The sequence below is a fragment of the Mastigoproctus giganteus genome, chromosome 10, assembly GCF_048544385.1.
Source record: "Mastigoproctus giganteus isolate SK-2022 chromosome 10, ASM4854438v1, whole genome shotgun sequence".
Taxonomy (NCBI): domain Eukaryota; kingdom Metazoa; phylum Arthropoda; class Arachnida; order Uropygi; family Thelyphonidae; genus Mastigoproctus; species Mastigoproctus giganteus.
The window spans coordinates 38103974-38124338 of NC_143584.1; the positions used below are offsets into that span (position 1 = coordinate 38103974).

The window sequence follows — 20365 nt, forward strand, 5'->3', positions numbered from 1 at the left end:
GTCTTTTGTGGGGTCATTTTTAATTTCAGAAATGTTTACACTGATAATCTCATTACACGCAAAGGTGCGAATAAAAAGTCCATGCAGATTCGTTTGCTGAGTTTACTAGGTATCACTGAGGAAATGATATATTATCGTAAGGTTATATGAATTTCGGCTAAAATGAAGTAAATGTTTAAGCCCTAATAGGATTATGAACTTTTACTCTTAAAATGCTTTTCCTGATATTCCTTTGATCATACAGTATAATGGATATTTTTCTCTGAGCATGAGGCAAGACCTTTCGAAAGTCGCCTTCAAATGTTTCCCATGGTTTTAATTTGAGTGCAGTTATTCGCGGTATTACAGTAGATTATGTCGCTCCTCATTCACATCGTGTGAGACAGCCTTTTTTTTTTTTTTTTTTTTTTTTTTTAATGATTTCAGTAGTTGGTCGTAGTTGAGAAATACTTTCCATCAGGAAAGGAGGAACTTGTATGGGCTTTTTATATCGTGATTCACTTATTAGTATTATCATAAAAACTAAGTTTTCATCAACCAAAGGCAAACCGACCATAGAACGCTCACAGTTTACAGTTAAGATACATAAGGTAATAAATACCTCATGGCCTTGTTGCTTTTCAAGCAGTTCAGTCGGTGTAAGCGCCACTTTTACTGTCGGGGTTGTTTAATGAAACCTATGGAGGTTGAAGAGAGAGGTTGGGACGAGGTTTGTTCCTTAGTGGAAAGGACACTCCCACGAAAGGTCTTGTATAATACTTTATTAAAATCTTTTATTTATTTTGTTATTTTTAATTATCTTTTAATAAACTTTTAATAACTACGAAATTTAGATATCCAGTTTAGACTGGTGTTTTTAATCGCCTTCCATAGTGTGCATTCTCATAAATATACGTACAAGATAAGAGGTGCATGGAATATGAGTAGTATAAACTTATTTGTGGATACCAATAAAAACAAATAGGAAATCTCGAAAAGTATGAAAATATATGCTTGGATTCTAAAATATTAAAATCCTGTGATTGATTAAGTATACTGATTAAACCAATTAGCTCATAAGTTAATACTGAGACTTTGGTGGTAAATAAAATGTTTGCTTAAAACCGTCATTGAGAATTAGAACTCCAAAGAAAGACAAGCTAATATTTCCGGTGTCTGAGTCATTGTTGTATTGTTGGTAAATTAAAAATGAAATAATGTAATTTAAGTCCAATATTGAGAAGTAACAGTTAGGAGCTCTGAAATCTTATCATGACGAGTAATACAACGATGAAATTCAATAAGATTACAGAAGCATGAATAGCTAATGAACTTATCTAAACACGTTCAATAAAGTCAGAAAGGCAAGGTTGAGATGAACTCGACATTACATGGCAGTAGCCTAAAATAGAAAGAATCAATTGTTATAAGCGTCAAGATCGATTTATCGCCTCTAGCTTAAGTGATGCTGAGAAAAGCCGAACAATAGTATTATTATAGCTCCTAAGGCTCAGAAAAGTTTTGGAATAACAGAATGAATGTAAACAAAAGAGTGAAAGTCGTGAAGTACAACAATGGTGAGATCTGTAAACTGACTGACCACCACTTCAATGTATTGCTGATTAACGGAACAGTCGGGAGTGGGAAGGAGGGAAGAGAAATAGAGTGAATAGTTTGAGCCTAAGCCTAATAATCATAAAAATTTACACTTACTGGAGGTTTAAAGATATATTATTCTTATGAATCTAGGGTGAAATACACTGAGTGTCCCCATTATTATGTATAAACTTATCCTTTACATGAAATGGAGCTTTTTCAGTAACTGCATCACATATTCGTACTATGCATCACATATTCGTACTTTATACGAGCAGTATAAAGCAGGCGGGCAGATATCTAGGGATGCTGTATACGTGCAATTTATTGTGTGAGAATGGGAAAGTCTAAACATTTGAAGTGACTGTAAACGTGGCATAGTTGCCTGCGCCAAACGTGCTGATAAGAGTATCTAGGAAATTGCAACCCTGCTGAAAATTTCACGAATGGTTGTGTCTCGGGTGTATCGAGAATGATCCAATAACCAAATAACATCCAGCCAACGGCGATCTCGTTGTCGGAAACAGCTGGTTGATGCGAGAGGCCAACGGTGGTTGACAAGATTTGCACTAGGCAACAGAAAGGCTAGTCTGTCAAATAACAACACAGTACAGCAGCAGAGGTAACCAGAGAGACATTTAGAATGCACAGCTGACTGTACCATGTCACGGATAGGGGTCACTTTGTGTTGTAACATTCTTTTATAATACGAGCGTAAATCAAAACCTATAAGCAATTTGTTTAAAACTAATACGGCATGCCTTAATATGCTGCCATGGTCATCATACCTGCTATGTGTTAGAAAAGTCAACACATGTGTCCCCAGTCCTCCATTACAGTAATTGTCACTCGTTTGGAGAGATTTGGATTTGGCTTCCGTCTATGGCTGCTCTTCCAAATCCAAATTCTTCTGTGAATTTGGGAGAGTTTGACTTCTTCTAATCGCAGAAATCTGATCCGATGCCTGATTTCGGTATATTATCCTTGTTGTTGCTTGTATTTTCTGTTTGGGCGGCTCCTAGAACCTAAGTTCATCTCTGCCTCGTTGCCCTGTTCATTTTTACAGACTCTGTAAGGTTAGGCCATATACGTGTAGTGTAAAAAAAAAATAAAAATAAAAAAAAAACATAAAATAAAATTCATCCCCCACAAGAAATCCCGTGTCAGATGAAGATAGAGGAAGAGAAAGGGAGGAGGAAAAAAAAGTTTTTCATCCCTCACAGGAGCATTTCATCCCGCGCGGGAAATGACAGGAAAGAAAGAAAACTGTTTGTGAGCTTTAGTGTGTGCTCTGTAGTGTACTGTCGGGTTTTGGCTTTTTGGCTACCTATAAGCAAGACCGCTTCCAGGCACTCGACCCTAGCCACGGGAAGGCAATGCCTCCCCTACTACTAGCTCGCCCTCCTCCCTGAGGAAAGAATTTCTCAGGGAAGAATTAAATTCCAGATAATGAGAAAGAGGGAGAAGAGAGGAGGTGGGGGGAACATCCTCAGAACAAGAGAGGAAGAGAATGAGGCTGTCCTGGTCTGGGAAGCCCCAGGACAGAGCAGGACGCGAAGTATGATATCCTTATCGAAAACTGTATTGCTTAGATGTCTTTGCGTAACATAGTACCGTGCAGTGCATTTTTTCCCCCTTTTTTACTTCGGTATCTGTTAAACGCCAAGGCAACTAAAGCTGTGAGGCTTGCGTATATGTGTCTATTCTTTCTGTTGGTTTGCTGTTTGCTAGACTAAAAACTTGAGTTCAGAGAGAGAGAGAGAGAGAGAGAGAGATGCAACCCTTGCCTCATATCGACTAACTTAGCTACGTTGTGTAAAAAATTCCTTTAGAAATTTCTCACTGACTGGATTCGATTCGAACTTAGGCCTTTTACAGCCGGTGTGAGAAGATGGTAATTATGTTCACTCTGCTACCTGGGAGGACTTTGATTTTACTTCAGCACACACACTACTGTATCAGTTGATTGAATCAGTTTTGGGAAAAGGAAAATGTGATATTTATCGATTACATTCAAAACGGCAATCCCATTACAGGTGCATATTATTCTTCCTTATCTGAGATTTGCCGACCGGGCTAGCCGGGTGGGTAAAGTGCCTGCCTGGCAACCCAAAGGTCGCGGGTCGATTCCCGCCTCGGGCTTGGATCAAAGTACTGCAAAAACCTTGGGAGGTGCATTTTAGCCACAGAAGCCTATGCACCAACAACTACCAAAAAAAAAAAAAAAAAAAAGTCTGAGATTTAATGAACAATTAAAGATTACATATCATAGGATGCTCTTAGAGCTATCCATTTCTTGTTGTACAACCTTCCCAATCACAAGGCTTGTTAACGGTAACCGTGTCTCTCTGACACAGTTAACGGTGTCAGAGAGAATAATTTTAGATTTTGAATTTCCACATCCTATTCGATAGACAAGGCTCCATTTAGATTACTAGTGGATTTTCGCGCACACACACACACACTTCAAAAGACAACGCTGTCGACAAATAACGATGTTGCTCATAGTGTCGAGAAGTGATTAGGGTACAAAGTGTGTTCTAGAAAAATAGTGGGGGTTATGCTTTCAGGTGCCTGTTGAATTTAAGTTGCTTCATTCTCTGGCATACCATAAAACTAACGAAGCAGCTTTCATTCAACAGGCACATTTATACAAAATACTCCTATAGTATTGTTTGCATTAAAGAAAAATGCAGAAGATTAAGTAAAGAAATAGAAAGAATGCCTAACAAGAGAGCAATAATTTTGAGAACTGAAGCGGCACAATCCAATCGTTCCGCTTTCGCCTTCGCACCGAATTTCGTCGGAATTGCGCTACGTAAAATAAACAGAACAGTCTCCTGTCTCAGTAGCTGCTGTTTATTTGAAGTACTTCAGTACCGAGAGCGTTATTATGAAGATGCAGAGCGCCTGGTATAAAATAGGTCTCTCTCTCTCTCTCTCTCTCTCTCTCTCTCTCTCTCTCTCTCACACACACACACACACACACACACACACACACACACACACACAAAATAAATAAATATATATATATATATATAAAATAATCTTTTCGATGCAAACCTTACTTCTTTACAAACTTTACAAATTTAAGTCTTAAGTTTACAAATTTAGAATATATAAGGGATTTATTTCAGCAAATAAAGCATTCCCTTACAAATAAGGAAATTTTCCCCGCTTCAAGTAGTGCAATATTTGGGGAACTCGATATGAAATTGAAGTGTTCTAGCGTCTGTATCATTACACAAGGGAGGGAGAGATTATTTTCATATACAAACCTAAAAAAATCACCGAGAAGTGTTCACATATTCCTGTACCACAAGCATCTGAATTTCGAATCCGACGTTCCCTGCGACTACCAACGTAAGAGTATTTTGCACAACTGCTAACGAATTTGGAAAAGTGCTGGGCTTCGATTTCACATTAAGAGTTTGTACTATAACCTAAAGAATATTTGGTTATCACATCGGCAGTCCAGTCTGCGCAGGAATCGGAGCGAGGAAGTTGTTCTTGCCCGACTCCGCATAGGACACAGTCATCTGACACATTCGTTTCTGCTGAGGGCGGATGATCCTCCTATGTGCGAGCAATGCGACACCATTTTATCTGTTAAACATATTTTATGTGACTGTTCCAGTTTTAGTAATGCTCGTTTTATCGCTTTTAACCATCTGACTGAGCCGTATACACTCAGCCAGATTTTATCCGACAATGACCATGTGTCTGCTATTTTTAGTTTCCTAAAAACAGTAAACCTTTTTACTCATATTTAAAAAAATCTTATTATTTTAAGATTTACTATTGTTACTTGTTTACAAATATTTGTCTTTTACAGTTTATAATTGTTTTATACCCTGACTTAGTGACCTAATTCATTAGGTCACTGAATGTATTACTAAGTTTTTTGACAAAGTTTTGGCGCATTATAGCCTAAGTTGCTGATGCGCCAATAAAACTCAACTAACTAACTAAAAGTTATCACATCGAGTTCCGTCGCAGAGATTACAGCTGTGCAACAGGTTTCATTTAATTCCTCTTAAGTTACGACGGCATCCTCAGTCTTGTTGACTGCCAACTTTATTAACTCTCTTGTCTTTCTTATTCCATTGCACGGTCTCCTTTCCTCGTCTCAGAACAAATTATTCATGAGTCAGATTTTTATCGGACTCATATGAAACTAATATTTTTTTTAAATTCTGCTATTAACCTGTTATGTTTAGTTAAAATTAACAAGGGTATTTAGTTTCACAATTTTTACATTATTTTTCATAAGTCATTATTTGTTATTCAAATAAGCTAAATAGTTCCATATTATTGATTATTGTATATTCATGTTAATTCTTAATTGGCATTTCTGCATACAGGTGAATTAGTGTTTATGTACTGTAATGTATGCATTATTCCAAATACACAAATGATAAATAAGCCCATTCCAAAGACCAAGAAACCCAAATCTCCTAAAGACCTGAGACCAATATCCATCAGCTGTTCTTTACTCAAAATTTTCGAAAAAGTAATTCAGCCAACAATTGCCCAGCATTGCTTTGCACACAGGCCCGAGTACCTCCATACCGTTCTACAAAGGAGATCGACAACTACCAATCTTCTTGATACCCTCTTCAGAATTCAACACACCCTTAACAACAAATCACAGATTGATATCATATTCCTCGACATAAAATCGGCTTATGACAGAATACACCTCCCAGCTCTTTTTACCATTCTGAAACACTACTTCGGCCTGGCGGAAACCTTACTTCAAATTTTGAAGTCTATTTTACTTCCTAGACATCTGTCTGTGACCCACAATGACTTTCAAGAAACTATTGACGTCTCAAGAGGCATCCCACAAGGAAGTGTACTGTCAGCTATACTGTTTGCAGCAGTTTTGGAGCCTTTCCTTGCTCAGAATCCGAACTTTGTCTGTTATGCCGACGATCTGAAGTTCTACGTGAGCTCAGATCATAATCATCAGATTCATGATATCAACCAACAAGCTTCTAGGCAGATATTGAGCTTGGAAAGTTATCTTGCCACAATAGGGCTACATCTGAGCCCTTCCAAATCAGCACAACTGACAATAACCAAGAAGAGAGCCAAAAATGATATCCAAATCTTTGTGAGTGGGGAACCGGTGCAAAAGGTGACCTCTCATACTGATCTTGGCCTCACCTGGGACGTTGGGCTCACATTTCAGCCTCACTTTGCCAGGATGAGGCAGAAGACGTACGCTGCTCTTTGGACAGTGCGTCAAGAGCTCGTTGGTGTGCATCAGCCAGCGCTGCTTGTTCGGCACATCCTGAGGTGTATTACGCCGATTCCTCTCTATGCTTCGGAAATTTGGTCATCTGCCCCTGCCTCATACCTTCAGAAGTATCTTAGTTTAGAGTACAGGTTGCTTAGATGGATGAACAGGGTGGTAGGCCGCCCCCTAACTATCTCCAGATCTATCCTACAAGCAAATCTAGGCACCACTCCTTGGAGACATATCATCATGACAAAAAATGTTCTCACGCTTGCACGGCTTATAACGAGGCGAATTGATGCTCCATCAGTATCCGCATTAATCTCTGGCCCGAGGAGAGCAAGAGGGAAGCACCCCGACTCCTGTCTCCCTCTACGTCTTACTCTGTCAAACATTGATTCCCTGAGGAACATGTTTCCAGCCAATTGTCTTCGGATCTTCAATAAATTTAGGATCCACCCTGACAGGTTCTGTGAAGACAAGCCCTACAGGAAGGAAATCCTCAAGAACTGTTACCAGATTATGAACCTATAATACTCCCCTGCTCCTGGACAGACTTTTTTTTTTTTTTTTTAAACTTGCCTATTTGTATATGGCAAAGACTTTCTGTTTTCATGTAATCATGTATATTACTGTGTATTTTGTACATTATTGTTTATTTAACCCTGTAAAGTCTCGGGTCGAGCACGAATGTACCCTTGCTTATTGTACATTGCGTTCCTCGCACCTTAGTCTGTATTCACACCCTTCTGGCACAGAGCCGTCCCGGGGTGAACCAAGGTTTCTTGGGAAATAAACTGATTTTAATAATAATAATAATAAATTATTCTCGAAATTATTTGATATTTTTATTTTTCTGCTAAATAAAAATATATCTTGTTCCATTTTTTCTAAAAATAGCATTATTTTAATAGCTAGATTAGATGAATTCTGTAATTATTCAATCATAGCTAGCAAGATCCGTTTCTTATGCAGAAACGGATTTTGTGCAGAATATAAATCATACTTGAATTTTATGTTTGTATTGAAGTTTTATTTTTGTTAATTACATGTTATTTTTAATTATTATCAATGCCAATGAATGGACTTAATTTGATTGTCAGACTTAGCAACAGGTCTTTTTTACCGAGGTAGAGAGTAAATACGCGTACTTATACTAGATTCAGTATTACGAATCGGTCGATCTGTAGCTATAAGACGCTAGATTTAGCTTCGTAACCCAAAATTATTGTGACACTTATGGGTTCTCAGAAACAAAGACCTTAGATGACATTTATCACATGTCCTTTTTTGTTGTGCTAGAAGCTGGTATTCTTTACCGAGGTAGAGAGTAAGTACTGTACGCGTACTTATACTAGATTCAGTATTACGAATCGGTCGATCTGTAGCCATAAGACGTTAGATTTCACTTCGTAACCCAAAATTATTGTGACACTTATGGGTTCTCAGAAACAAAGACCTTAGATGACATTTATCACGTCTTTTTTTGTTGTGCTAGAAGCTGGTATTCTTATTTTAGAAAGGCATTTTGCGGTTTCCAATCACCGATTATACTTGGACAACTTTTAATATATTATCATTATTCTAGCTTCTAATATATTATCATGGCCACCTGGTCGTGACTGTGAGTGTACTCCGTCTGGGTGATCACCCTGTATCCTGCAGTAATGTGCTGGATTGTTTCTGTGGTCAGGTGGCATCGTCGACATGTGGCATCTGTTAATCCGAGGTCCAACGTATTTCCTGTAATTCCTGGTTTGTCTGGTCTTGAATGGTGCGCATGAATCCTTCGGTCTCGGGGAAGAGCCTTCCATTTTTCTGTGCCAAGCGTTGGAAGCCATCTTATCTATGCAGTATTGATGGAGGTCATTGTAGTGTCTGCAATGGAGCATCTTCTTCTCTCATCTTTCTGTCTTTGTTTCTTCTCTCTGTGTAAGTATGGTCCCCTTGATGAATTTCACTGTTTTTGCCTTATGTCTATTTTTCTTATGGCTTAGTGGATTGGTGCTGTGTTTTCGTGGAAGTAATCCCGCAGGTTCTTAATCGCAATTTTCTCTTGTTCAGTTAGGTCACTTCACCTCCTTCTTTATGGGCTGTGGTCAGTCTCTTGATGGCCGACTTCTGGTAGTGTTGGCGCCTCTTGGTCATCATTATCCTGGTCGATCTCATAATCTTCTCCAGCTCGTCCAGTCTATGATCTTGAAGGAGTATGTTAGCACTGGTACTGCATAGATGTTTTTGGCTTTAACTGTGTTCCCTCCGTTCAGCTTTGCTTTCAGCAGGTTTCTGAGTCTCTGGTAGTATTTTTCGGTCAGGCGGGTCTTTATTTCCTTGTTCTATAACTGCTCAGCCTGCATCATTCCGAGGTATTTGTTAGTCTCTCCCTCTGTCATGGCTTCGATCGCTTTACCAGTCTGCAGTTCGTAGTTCCCGCTGATGTAATCCGTGGATCTTGCATTTGTCTAGACCAAATTCCATCTCGATATCATTTCTGAATTCTTCGATGATGCGGAGTAGTTGCTGGAGTTGCTTCTCGGTTGCCGCATAGAGCTTGGATGTCATCTATGCACATCAAGTGGGTGAGGGTGTACAGGTTATTCCTATTCCTTCCTTATTTGAGGTTATATCCGTACTTGCTGTTTAGCATGATGGATAGCTGGTTAAGTGCTAGACAGAACCACAGTGGGCTCACGGCATCTCCCTGAAAGATTCTTCCGAGGGGGATCGGTCTGGTTGTGATGTTCTCGACCTTAATGGCGGTAGTCCATTTCGCCATCGTTACCCCTAGGAAGTTTGTCACTATCGGATCGACTTTGTAGATGTTCAGCGTCTCTATTAGCCATCTATGAGGCATGGAGTCGAAGGCCTTGCGGTAATCGATGTAGGCCGTGTACAGGTTGGCGCATCTTATAGGCTTGTTCTATGACCGCACATTTATGATTAATTGCTCCTTGCATCGTCCGCTTACATCCTTTCTGCTGTTCGGCCATTATGTTCTGGCTCTCCAAGTGGTTTGATATCTTCTTGGTTATGCAGCTGGTCAATTATTATTATTATTTTTTTCCCCTGATTTGGGGTTCCACCTTGTGACGGGTATTGCTATCAAGTACAGGTGGTTCTTGTTATGTCTGGTGCTACTGTTGGTCGAGGGACTCTGAGAATCCTACAGGTGTTCAAGATTGCGACTTTCTGGAGTTTCTTGTAAGTGCTCGCTGGGAGACCTATTGCTGCTAGGCTCTTGTGTAGATTCTTTGGCACCATACCGTTGTTGACACTATAATCGGGATAGTCGTTACTTCTTGCATATGCCACATCTCTTTGATCTCTTGTCTTAAGTTCTGATTTTCTCCTTTTATTTTCTTCAAGATGCCAGTTTTTGGCACCGCTATGTCAATCAGATTTATTATTATTATTGCTCTTATATTATTTCTCCCTGATTGGGGGTTCCGCCTTGTGACGGGTATTGCTACTAAGTACACAGGGTGGTTGTCGTTATGTTTGGTGTTACTGTAGGTCGAGGAATTCTCTGACTATCCTACAGGTTATTATTATATTACTACCGCAATATAGATCATTTTGTACAATTTCATTTATTTAGTTTCCTCATACGACTTGTTTTGGTACTCCATTTTACCTGAATGACAGGTTACTACTTAATCATTGCTCTTCCTGCCTTGTACAAGTACATTAGACTCATTATTAGTGGTGCGTGTAATTGACTTACACCAAGGTAGTTCCACTGTTCTCTTCAATTAAGAAATCTTAATCATAAGCAATTGCAGCTAATGACCTCCCTGCAGTATCGGCCACCACGGTATGCCGCTTCTTTTCAGTGTCGAGGTCTGTAATTGACCGCTATTGTGAATCTTCAGGAAGTAAAATTTTTTAAAAACCTCATATTGGTAAAGTTGTAGTCCTGTTATTATAAACATCACTTTCCTTACAGATAATAATAAAAGTCTTTCCTAAGCCCTGTTCGCAGTTTATCCACTTATGTTTATTAGTCAGAGTACCTTTTATTTCTTTCTGTGCTAAGAAATAGCTGCTGATTAGTGGCTTTCATAAAATGCCCGTAAACGAAAAGCTGTCAGGAATAGGATTTATTATCAATTTCGACTTTTCCTCATATATCACAACTGCTCTGGTCATTTATTCCCAATGATATGCTGCTTTGCGAAGCGTGTATTTATTTAGTTTTAATTTTTACCTGGCTAAATTATCAGTGGCTGATATTAGTTTATTCAAATAATTATTACTGTGCTTGTTTTCTATCGATATTTCGCGCTTTCCTTTATTAGTCCAGATGAAACCGTACAGTAACTCCGGTTCTTCAAGTTTATGCACGCCATGTTCGTTTTCTGGGTTTTGTTTTAATTTCTCTCAGTTGTAGAATGGTAAGAGAATACTTAAAATTCTATTCTATTTTGAGGAGAATGCGACATTGTATGTTGTTTATGCTTTTTTAGAATGTGTTAACTTAATAAATATTTAATACTTGTATTTAATTGCTGTTTTAAATTTTCGCATTGATATGATAAGATTCTAAACTATGAAGAGGAAGGAAGTGATGTTTCATATATGAACATATCATTTGATATGTATATATGAATATATGATGTTTCATAGCACATGCGAGAGGCCCATACCTTAACAGTCCCAGGATCTTTGATGTCTCACACAATCTCCCGAACAGTGATTGAAAACCACTGTTCTAGTTTCTAGAACAGTGGTTTCAACCTTTTTTTAATAACTGCATTCCTAAGTAATTAATTAATTTTATTTTGCGGCACCCCTACCCAATTTTCTGCCTGTTAGATCCGATTCTCTCTCTCTCTCTCTCTCTCTCTCTCTCTCTCTATATATATATATATATATATATATATATATATATATATATATATATATATATATTATATGATATTTATTATAATAATATAATTATCAAAAGTACATTTCATAATACAAATTATATATATACAGTATTTAATTTCATTCTTTATATAGAGGTACTAAGTAAACATCAATTATAGATCACCACAAAATGAAAAAGATACTCTACACCTTTTTGTAATAAAATAACTATATAAATTAAAAAAAATAATAGTTTAAGTAACTTGAACCCAAATTATGTAGCACCCCTGGAATGTTGTTGCTGCACCCCGGTTGAAAACCACTATTCTAGAAGCTTGGACCATCCAGTACAGCCCAGGTGCCAAAACTGACAGATTTACCTCTCTTCCCTCTTGGATTACTCTCTTCTCTGACCTCAGATGCAGTTCCACCATTGTGTCCTTCCCCAACTCCTCTTCTCGCACCCAATGTTGCGTCTGTCGATACCAGGAGGTCCCTATGATTCCAAGACAGACTTTCTAGATAGCTAGCAGCCAGCCAACCCTAACCAAGCTCTTTGCACTCCGTAACAGTCAATTCCCAGTCATCCCACTAAGCTTGCTGCCTATTGAAAACAGACAAGATAGTGCCAATCAGCGCAATGCAGCTTTCACTCGGGCCGCGATAGTGATCACAGACTGTCCGACTCTGGTAAACAGTAAATCATTGACAAAATGCAGCTTCGACAGATATCCGACACGGACCACTGACAGTATTTCTTCTTTTATGTTTGTTGTTATTGTCAAGAGTTGCTCTCTGGAGGAAATACATCTCGTGAAGTTTTTACCTGGTCTGTATCCCCCTTTCCCAAACCCGCCTTTCAAAAGCAGATTTCAGCGGGATTACAGACTGGACATTGATGGATCGTGACACTTCGGCCCTATGGTACAGTAATATCTAACCCCCCCCCCCCCCCCACTTTTGAATTACTGTATTTTTGTATTCTATTGATGTGTATAATGTTCTGTTATGTTCAGTAAATTATTTATACTTCAGAATCCACGTAGTGTAGTGTTCTACTAGTTATACTCATTTCTTACTTAAATATATATATATTTTCCCTCAAAGTTCGATTTATTTCAGAATACATATACTTTATTACAACAGTCATCGTAAACGACAAATGTGTAGCACATGGACTCCATACATACTTAAACACTAAAGTAATTCTGGGGAAGGGGAGATAGAGAGAAAGATATTTCAGGAAGCTAATCATGAGAATCAAACCCAACCCGAAAGGATGAAAGCAGATACATTCTGTGGTACTTTAAGGCAGTATCACGGAAAGCTTGTACCTGTAGGAAATAACGTAATTGCGAATCTTTTGTAAAATCGATACCATCCCTTGTTCAGATACATACATCTGACAGGTCAACGTTGATGAAGACAGTAACAAATTTTCTGATAGATTGTGATTGTCTCATGTGAAAATGTGTTTTAATCCTTTTACTGGTATATAGTTTCTGCCTGTGATGTTTGTGTTCAGACTGTTTTTAGGACACAGATTTGTGCAGATCCCTTAAAAAAATATAGAATATGACTATATATATATATATATATATAAGCTAAATTAAAATAGGATATTGACAGTAGCATGGCAAACCAGTAGAGTGAAAATGAACAGAACCAAATAAAATAACAATAACAGAAAAATATAAGGGGGGGGGGAGTAAAGAAGAAAAGGGTAGTGTTGAAGCCACGTTCCTAAAATAATTTGGAAAGTAAGCCAATTAAAAGTTGTTGTTGTTTTGGTTTTCAGGAGCATTAGCAACTAAGGCCATATTGCTCCGGAGATATGGGCTGGTCATTCCCTGACCTTTCCGCATCCTCCGTATTTGGTGGTGACGGGCTCGAACCCCGGTCTAATCAAGAAGCGTGTGCTACGCACTGCTGCTCCTTCCCACCTGGCTACGGAGGCGCCTCCAATTAAAAGAAATTTAGCTGTGCCCCCTAGTAAGCACCCGTTTCCGAATTATGTGAAATCTCACTAAGGTGGAAACGTAAACTAACAACATTACATGACCAAATAAACTGAAAATTAATAAAATAAAATAGACTGACCAAAATATTTTTTTAATTTTCAGTTTATTTGGTCATGTAATGTTAGTTTACGTTTCCACCTTAGTGAGATTTCACATAATTCGGAAACGGGTGCTTACTAGGGAGCGCCGCTAAATTTCTTTTAATTGGCTTAATTTCTAAATTATTTTAGGAACGTTGCTTCAACACTACCCTTTTCTTCTTTACCCCCCCCCCTATATTTTTCTGTTATTGTTATATTATTTGGTTCAGTTCATTTTCACTCTACTGGTTTGCCATGCTACTGGCAATATCCTATTTTAATTTAGCATATTATAAGCAACATGTAGTGGATTGTGCTTTTTCTGCTGCCACTTATGTTAGCTTTTCTATTATTTCTCTATTTGATTTTTGGATTAATTTAATCATATATGTATATACAGTATATATACATATATATATATATATTTTTTTTTTTTTTTTTCCCTTTCTAGGATAATCGCCTTCAGAGCGGAGACCATATTTTACAGATAGGAGAAGTGAATTTGCGTGGAATGGGATCGGAACAAGTTGCAATGGTTCTTCGACAGTCAGGAAGTCATGTGCGGTTAATTGTGGCTCGTCCTATTGAACCTGCATCACCTGATTATAATGCCTTACATAGTAGCGCCCCCATCGTTCCGACTCGTATTTTAGCTGATCCTGAAGAAGTAGAACGGCATCTAACAATGTTTCAACAGGATCATAATGGCTACTTAGAGCATCTTCCGTACAAAGTTCAAGATTTTGAGCGCCCATTCTTATATCCGAATGGAGAAGTCGAAGCAACCGATACTCTACCGGTAGGCCAACTTTAAATTCACTGCATTTCATTGAATCAATTTAGTGTTCATTGATCTGATTTTTCTTTATATACAGCTATTAATAATTTGGATATTAAAAAACAAAATAAATTTTGTTATTAGTTAGCTTTGATAACCTAATGCAGAGAATGCTAACAACCCCACTTTTTTTTTTTTTTTGGTGGCGCCATTTTGAAATCTTCCTATACTTTAGTTGTTGGAAGATTCCAGAATGGTGGGAACATCTGGTTTTGGAGTTGCGAAGTGTCTTGAGAAAGACTGATTTCAATTTTTTTGGGTTTAATATCAAAATAAATATATTTCTTTAGAGTGGCGTTTCCCAAATGTTGGTACATGTGCCATTGTCGTGTCATCCAGCCGGGCGGTTTAAATTGTTAAAAAATTAGAAAAATGCTAATGCTGCTATCCTTATCACTAATATAGTTTTTGTCTCTGAAAGAATAGTTGAAGCAAGCCAGTTGGTAAAAGAAAGGGGGGAAAATAATAAAAGAAAAAAATAAATAAAATACTGGTATGACAACGCTGTATGTACTCTTGGGGGAACAGTACTTCAGCAGGCCATACCTGAAAGAAAATATGTATTGGATGGCATTAATGTGCAACCACGTTTTGTGCACCACTGCATTAGAGGAAGTGGGGTGGAAACCGTCCCCTGACAGTGCTAAATGCAGCCTTTTTGTTTAAATGATCTCTAACTGAATAAATAAATAAATAATCTTTTCCCCAGTCACAGCGTGCTCTGCAGATACATTTATAACATGTTTGTTTGCTATTTGGTTTTTACGAGCATTAGCAACTAAGGCCATATTGCTCCGGGAATATGCGGTGGTCATTCCCTGACCTTTCCTCATGTGGTGGTGACGGGCTCGAATCCCGGTCTAATCAAGAAGCGTGTGTTACGCACTGCTGCTCCTTTCCACCTGGCTACGGAGGCGCCATTTACAACATTATAGTATTCCCATTTTTAATGTGTGCCTATGTACTCAAATATCTTATACACTTCGCAGATTCTATTCTTATATTAAATACATGACATAATTTATCTGCTTGAAATAAAAATTAATATAACTGTACTAAAGTACTCAATAATTGGTTCCTCCGTAGCCAGGTGGGCAGGAGCAGTAGTGCGTAGCACACACGCTTCTTGATTAGACCGGGGTTCGAGCTCGTGTGACCACCAAATACGGAGGATGCAGAAGGTCAGGGAATGACCACTGCATATCCCAGGCCCGGGTGAAGGTTGGCGTCAGGAAGGGCATCCGGCCGCAAAAATTTCACGCCAAAACAATAAAAAAAAAAAACGCTGACCCCATATATAATGGGGGAAAAGCGAGGACAAAAAAAAAAAAAAAAAAAAAAAAACCAAAGTACTCAATAGCATTATATATATGTAAGTTGTTTAAAGGGGAGTTCTGAACTTTCCGATCAAGGTCTTTTCGTGTTCTTTCGTTTGCTATATGATCTTCTAATTCTCTCTGATTCGCAGGTAATTGTTTGTTGTCAGAATGACAGCCATTATTTTAGTTTTTTTTTGCGTGCAGGGGAAAATTTTCGCTTGAATTGCCGACTGATGACGATTTATAAAGCAACACTTTACTGGTGTACAATGTTGGCTCATAATTTAGATTGGAGTCGGTGACAGCCGACTCCAATCTAAATGAAGTCCATTATAATGTGTTACCTCTTGGCGCCACTGTCCGTGGAAGGCAACAGTGCTTCTTTAAATGTTTCATGCAGGCCAGCCATAAAGAGTTATTTATATCTTTAATCATGAGTGCTGAATTTATTGTTATTCATTCTCTGGTAATAAAAATATAAAAAGGAGGGGGGGGAGAAAAGTGACGGATGATAGTTTTTAAATGTAGCTGCAGTTATAGTTGAACCAGTTTTTTTTTTGCGAGCTTAAGGATTAAAAATTCGGGATATTTTACGAAGTAAAATTAAACTGTAGTACAGATTGCATGGTAGATTGGAACAGGAATTCGGAGGTGTGAACGAACAGCTAAATTTCAGAACCCCTTCTTAACTCTGCAGAATTTACATTGATGAATATCCCCCCCCCCCCCCGAAAATAGATTCATTTGTGTAAGTGGATGTTTTTTTTTTTTTTTCCTTATTTTTTCCATCCAGCTGGAAAACGTTTGTTCGCATGCATTTTAATTCAATGGCCTTTCCTGCTGTAATTTTTCTGCTGTTTTCTGCGGTATTATATTGGTATCGTGCACTCTAATCACCCAGGAAGCGATGTTTAAAACCACTTAATTGCAACTCTGAATGGTACACATATAAGTTATACACTTCGTATATCCTATTGCGTGTTCTGTTTACTCTTATATAACCCATTTATTGCTCTGCGCATCATATGACTTCATTTTCTCTCACGACTCATAAAAAGACGTACAAGGCAATTTTACGCCACTAGTTTTTTTTCTTTTAATATTGCCGGTTCTACAGCTGGAGCCTGAAAGAGGCCACACCCACCCACCTTCTCAGAGGCGGCAATATAAATACATCTTAATGAAACTTTTTCGTATAGCGGAGGACGAGCAGTATTTTCCTGTTTGCATCGGGGACTTATGTCTTTATACAGCCGTCCTCTGCAGTCTGCTAACTTTTTTGTCTTCTGAGGTACAAGTACGGTACATAATTCTATAACTGCTAATTAAAATGAAATGACAGGTAATTTTTTTGTTAAAAAATCTCTAATTAAAACTGCATAATTTGAGTATACAGGCAACCCCCGTATAACACGGTACTTCTACATCACGGTTTCGCTCTAACGCGATTGATAAATTGCGGCAATCCTCGCACTACACGGTACTTATATAACAAAGTTTCACTCTCACACGATTAGAGAATTTCGGTACACATCGCACAACAGCTTATTTTTGAGCTTTTGTGCGGGAAAACCCCGTTATTATGTTGGATATAATTTTTCAACGTTTCCACTCTTTTTCAATCTCCGCTATTGACTCTCTAGTCAAAAAAAAAAAAAAAAAAAAAATTATTGAGAAATCCGTGTATTTTATTTTGTTGGGAAATTCCCTTGTTACGTTCTGTACTTTTGAACTTGCGGAAAAATTTAGATTTCAAAGTTTTATTACTATTGGATAGCACACCAGGCCATCCAAAAGATTTAAGTTATCCAAACGTTGAAGTTATGTTCCTACCGCCACAGTTGTATTGGGTTAATACAGCTTCTTTCGTTCAGTCGTTAGATCAAGGTATTATATCCACCTTTAAAACTCATTACATTAGAAAATCGTTACAATGGATTTTGTAAAAAAATGATTCCGAATCTATTGAAGTAATGGAGGCATAGGAACATTTCTCAATTGTGGACTGTATCAGAATCATAGCTTTATCTCTGAAAGAAGTAAAACCGTCAACATTAAATGCATGAGGAAAAATGTATGGCCAGAGTCAGTTAATTCAGGAAATATGATCGAACGGGCAGAAAACGGAATTGGTGCGATAGTAGAACTTGTTTACGTCGGTAGGAGGGAAAGGTTTTGATGATATGACTACTGAAGCCCTCGTGGGTAGCACAAATTCATAGAATCGCTCTCCTCCCCGCACCAGCTGGAAAAGATCCGAGTTCGAATCCCGTCGATGAAGGGAGGAATTTTTATGGATCTTTTTCACAACGTGTTTGAGTTAGTCGGGCTCGGGCAGCATGGTTTTTTCTCCCGGAAACTCGGGTTTTTCGTCAAACAAAACAGAAAATCGACCTGAGGTCGATTTTCTGTTTTTTCCAATTCATGGAAAATATAAACAGATTAACATCGCCTTAGTCGCCGATGCTCTTAAAAAAAAAAATATATATATATATATATATATGATTACTGAAGATGTTCAAGAATTACTGGTAAAAAAAGAAGCCGACGTAGGCGATTTGGTGCAAATGGCATCGGAGGTCAAATCAATTCAGATGATGATATCGCAGATGAAAAATCTAAACTTCCAAATTTTACACTAAAAAGCATACGGGAAGGCATAAGGTTAGCCGAGCAATTAGAATCTTATTTTTTGAATGCAGATTCTTGAATGAAAGGAGTTCAAAAGGGAGCTTCAAAAATGCTTAGTTCCATACAATGAAATTCACAAATATTTATCAAGCAAAAGCAAACAAACCCAGGTTACTGATTTTTTTAAAGAGAGCAGAAGATACACGAAATCTAGAATGGTGTATTTTTGTTAGTTTGTTAACGAAATAGTGTATTTTTGTTAGCTTTTGGAACGTAACCCTCATTTTTGTACCTTTTTTTTTTTTTTTTTTTAGTCCCGTATAATATGGTTTCGCACAACACGACATTTTACAGGAACGTAATAACCATGTTATACGAGGGTTACCTGTACTCGCATTTGAATATTTCCCCGAAAATCCCGGAGCTGTTAGCGAAAACGGAGAAGACTAGTCACGATATCAAAGAAATGAAAAGGAAGAATCAGGGAAGGATAGAAAAATTTATGTGATGACTGATTACTGTTGGATTGCGCATATGTGGGAAACCACCGGTGGCGCACTCCACAAAACCCTATGATTACGGTTGAATGTTACAACAGGTATCAGGGAATAATACCTAAAAGAAAGGAGAGGGGGGGAACAAAAAGTAATTTTCGGAATAAAAGACATACTGTAATTCAAAAAGAAATTCAGAATAAATTACGTTGGATATTCTTCTTTTGTAAGTTTTTTTTTTTCTCTCTTTCTTTATATTTCCTTTAACGGGCATAATGATTTTTGTGCGTTATGATAAAATGGTTCGCTTTTAACCGGTGTGGTTGGGAACCACTGCACTAATCTTTTTGGAACCCCCTCCTCCCCACCTCCTGGACTATCAGCGGTCCTGCTGAGAGCATCTCAGGCATGCCATGTTTCAGTGGCTCTTAAAACTTTAGTGACTTCGTGATCTTCTTACTGTCTTCAAAAATTTCCCAAAATGAAGCATAACAAAATTGTTTCTGATCTGTATATTATTTCAGTTTTAGATGCAGTAAGACCCCTGTATCCGTGGGAGATACGTTCCAAGACCGTGGATGGCTGAAACCGCGGATATAAGCGAACACCTGTTGACCCCATATATAACCTGATTTTCTTGTAAATACATAGCATACGTGACAGTGTAAAAAATAAAGGGAAGCATCGTATTGGAACGCGAGTAGTACGTGTTAAGTTTTTCGGTTTTTTTCCGTGGTTAATCGCGGGTAACTGAATCAGCGGATACAGTGGCACAACTGTACATGTATTTATAAGACATTTCGTATTCTGTGACCCACAGTTTGAGAAATATAGTAATGTCGGATATTGGTCTGGGAATCTGGTTTTCCATCTCATAAGGGATTTCGTGAGGCATTAATTCAGTATAATAGTAAACAATTTGGTCACCAACATTACAATACGTAAAATGACTGAAAATCTGAATAAACTTACACAAACCAATCATGTTGTGCATAATACAAAAATCAGAAAAAACATACATAAAGAGACATAATAATAATTACAGAAGTTTACATTATAAGAAAGTTGATAAAAGAAATAAAACAATTAAAACATCTTTGAAACTTGAGTCATAATTTAGAAAGGAAGTTTTTTATAAAATTATTTTTAAAAGAAATGATGTTTAGTTAGATATTTGATTTGTAAACCTTGTTTATAAATTTACTTAAAAAGCACAGGGAGAAAAAGGAGGGAGAAAAAAGAGAGAGAGAGAGAGAGAGAGAGAGAGAGAGAGAGAGCGAAAAATGTGGGAAATCTGAAACCTTCCAGTCT

The 20365-nt window shown here is 37.8% G+C and overlaps 1 protein-coding gene across 1 annotated transcript in view; it reads left to right on the forward strand.

Moving 5' to 3' along the window:
• The window catches only part of LOC150078990 (patj homolog), a 946782-nt gene that overhangs the window by 380888 nt on the left and 545529 nt on the right, over positions 1-20365 (forward strand). Inside the window, exon 8 of the mRNA XM_090382912.1 lies at positions 14224-14571. Within this exon, the coding sequence (XP_090239038.1) occupies positions 14224-14571 (348 nt within the window). The remainder of the gene's footprint in view (positions 1-14223; positions 14572-20365) is intronic.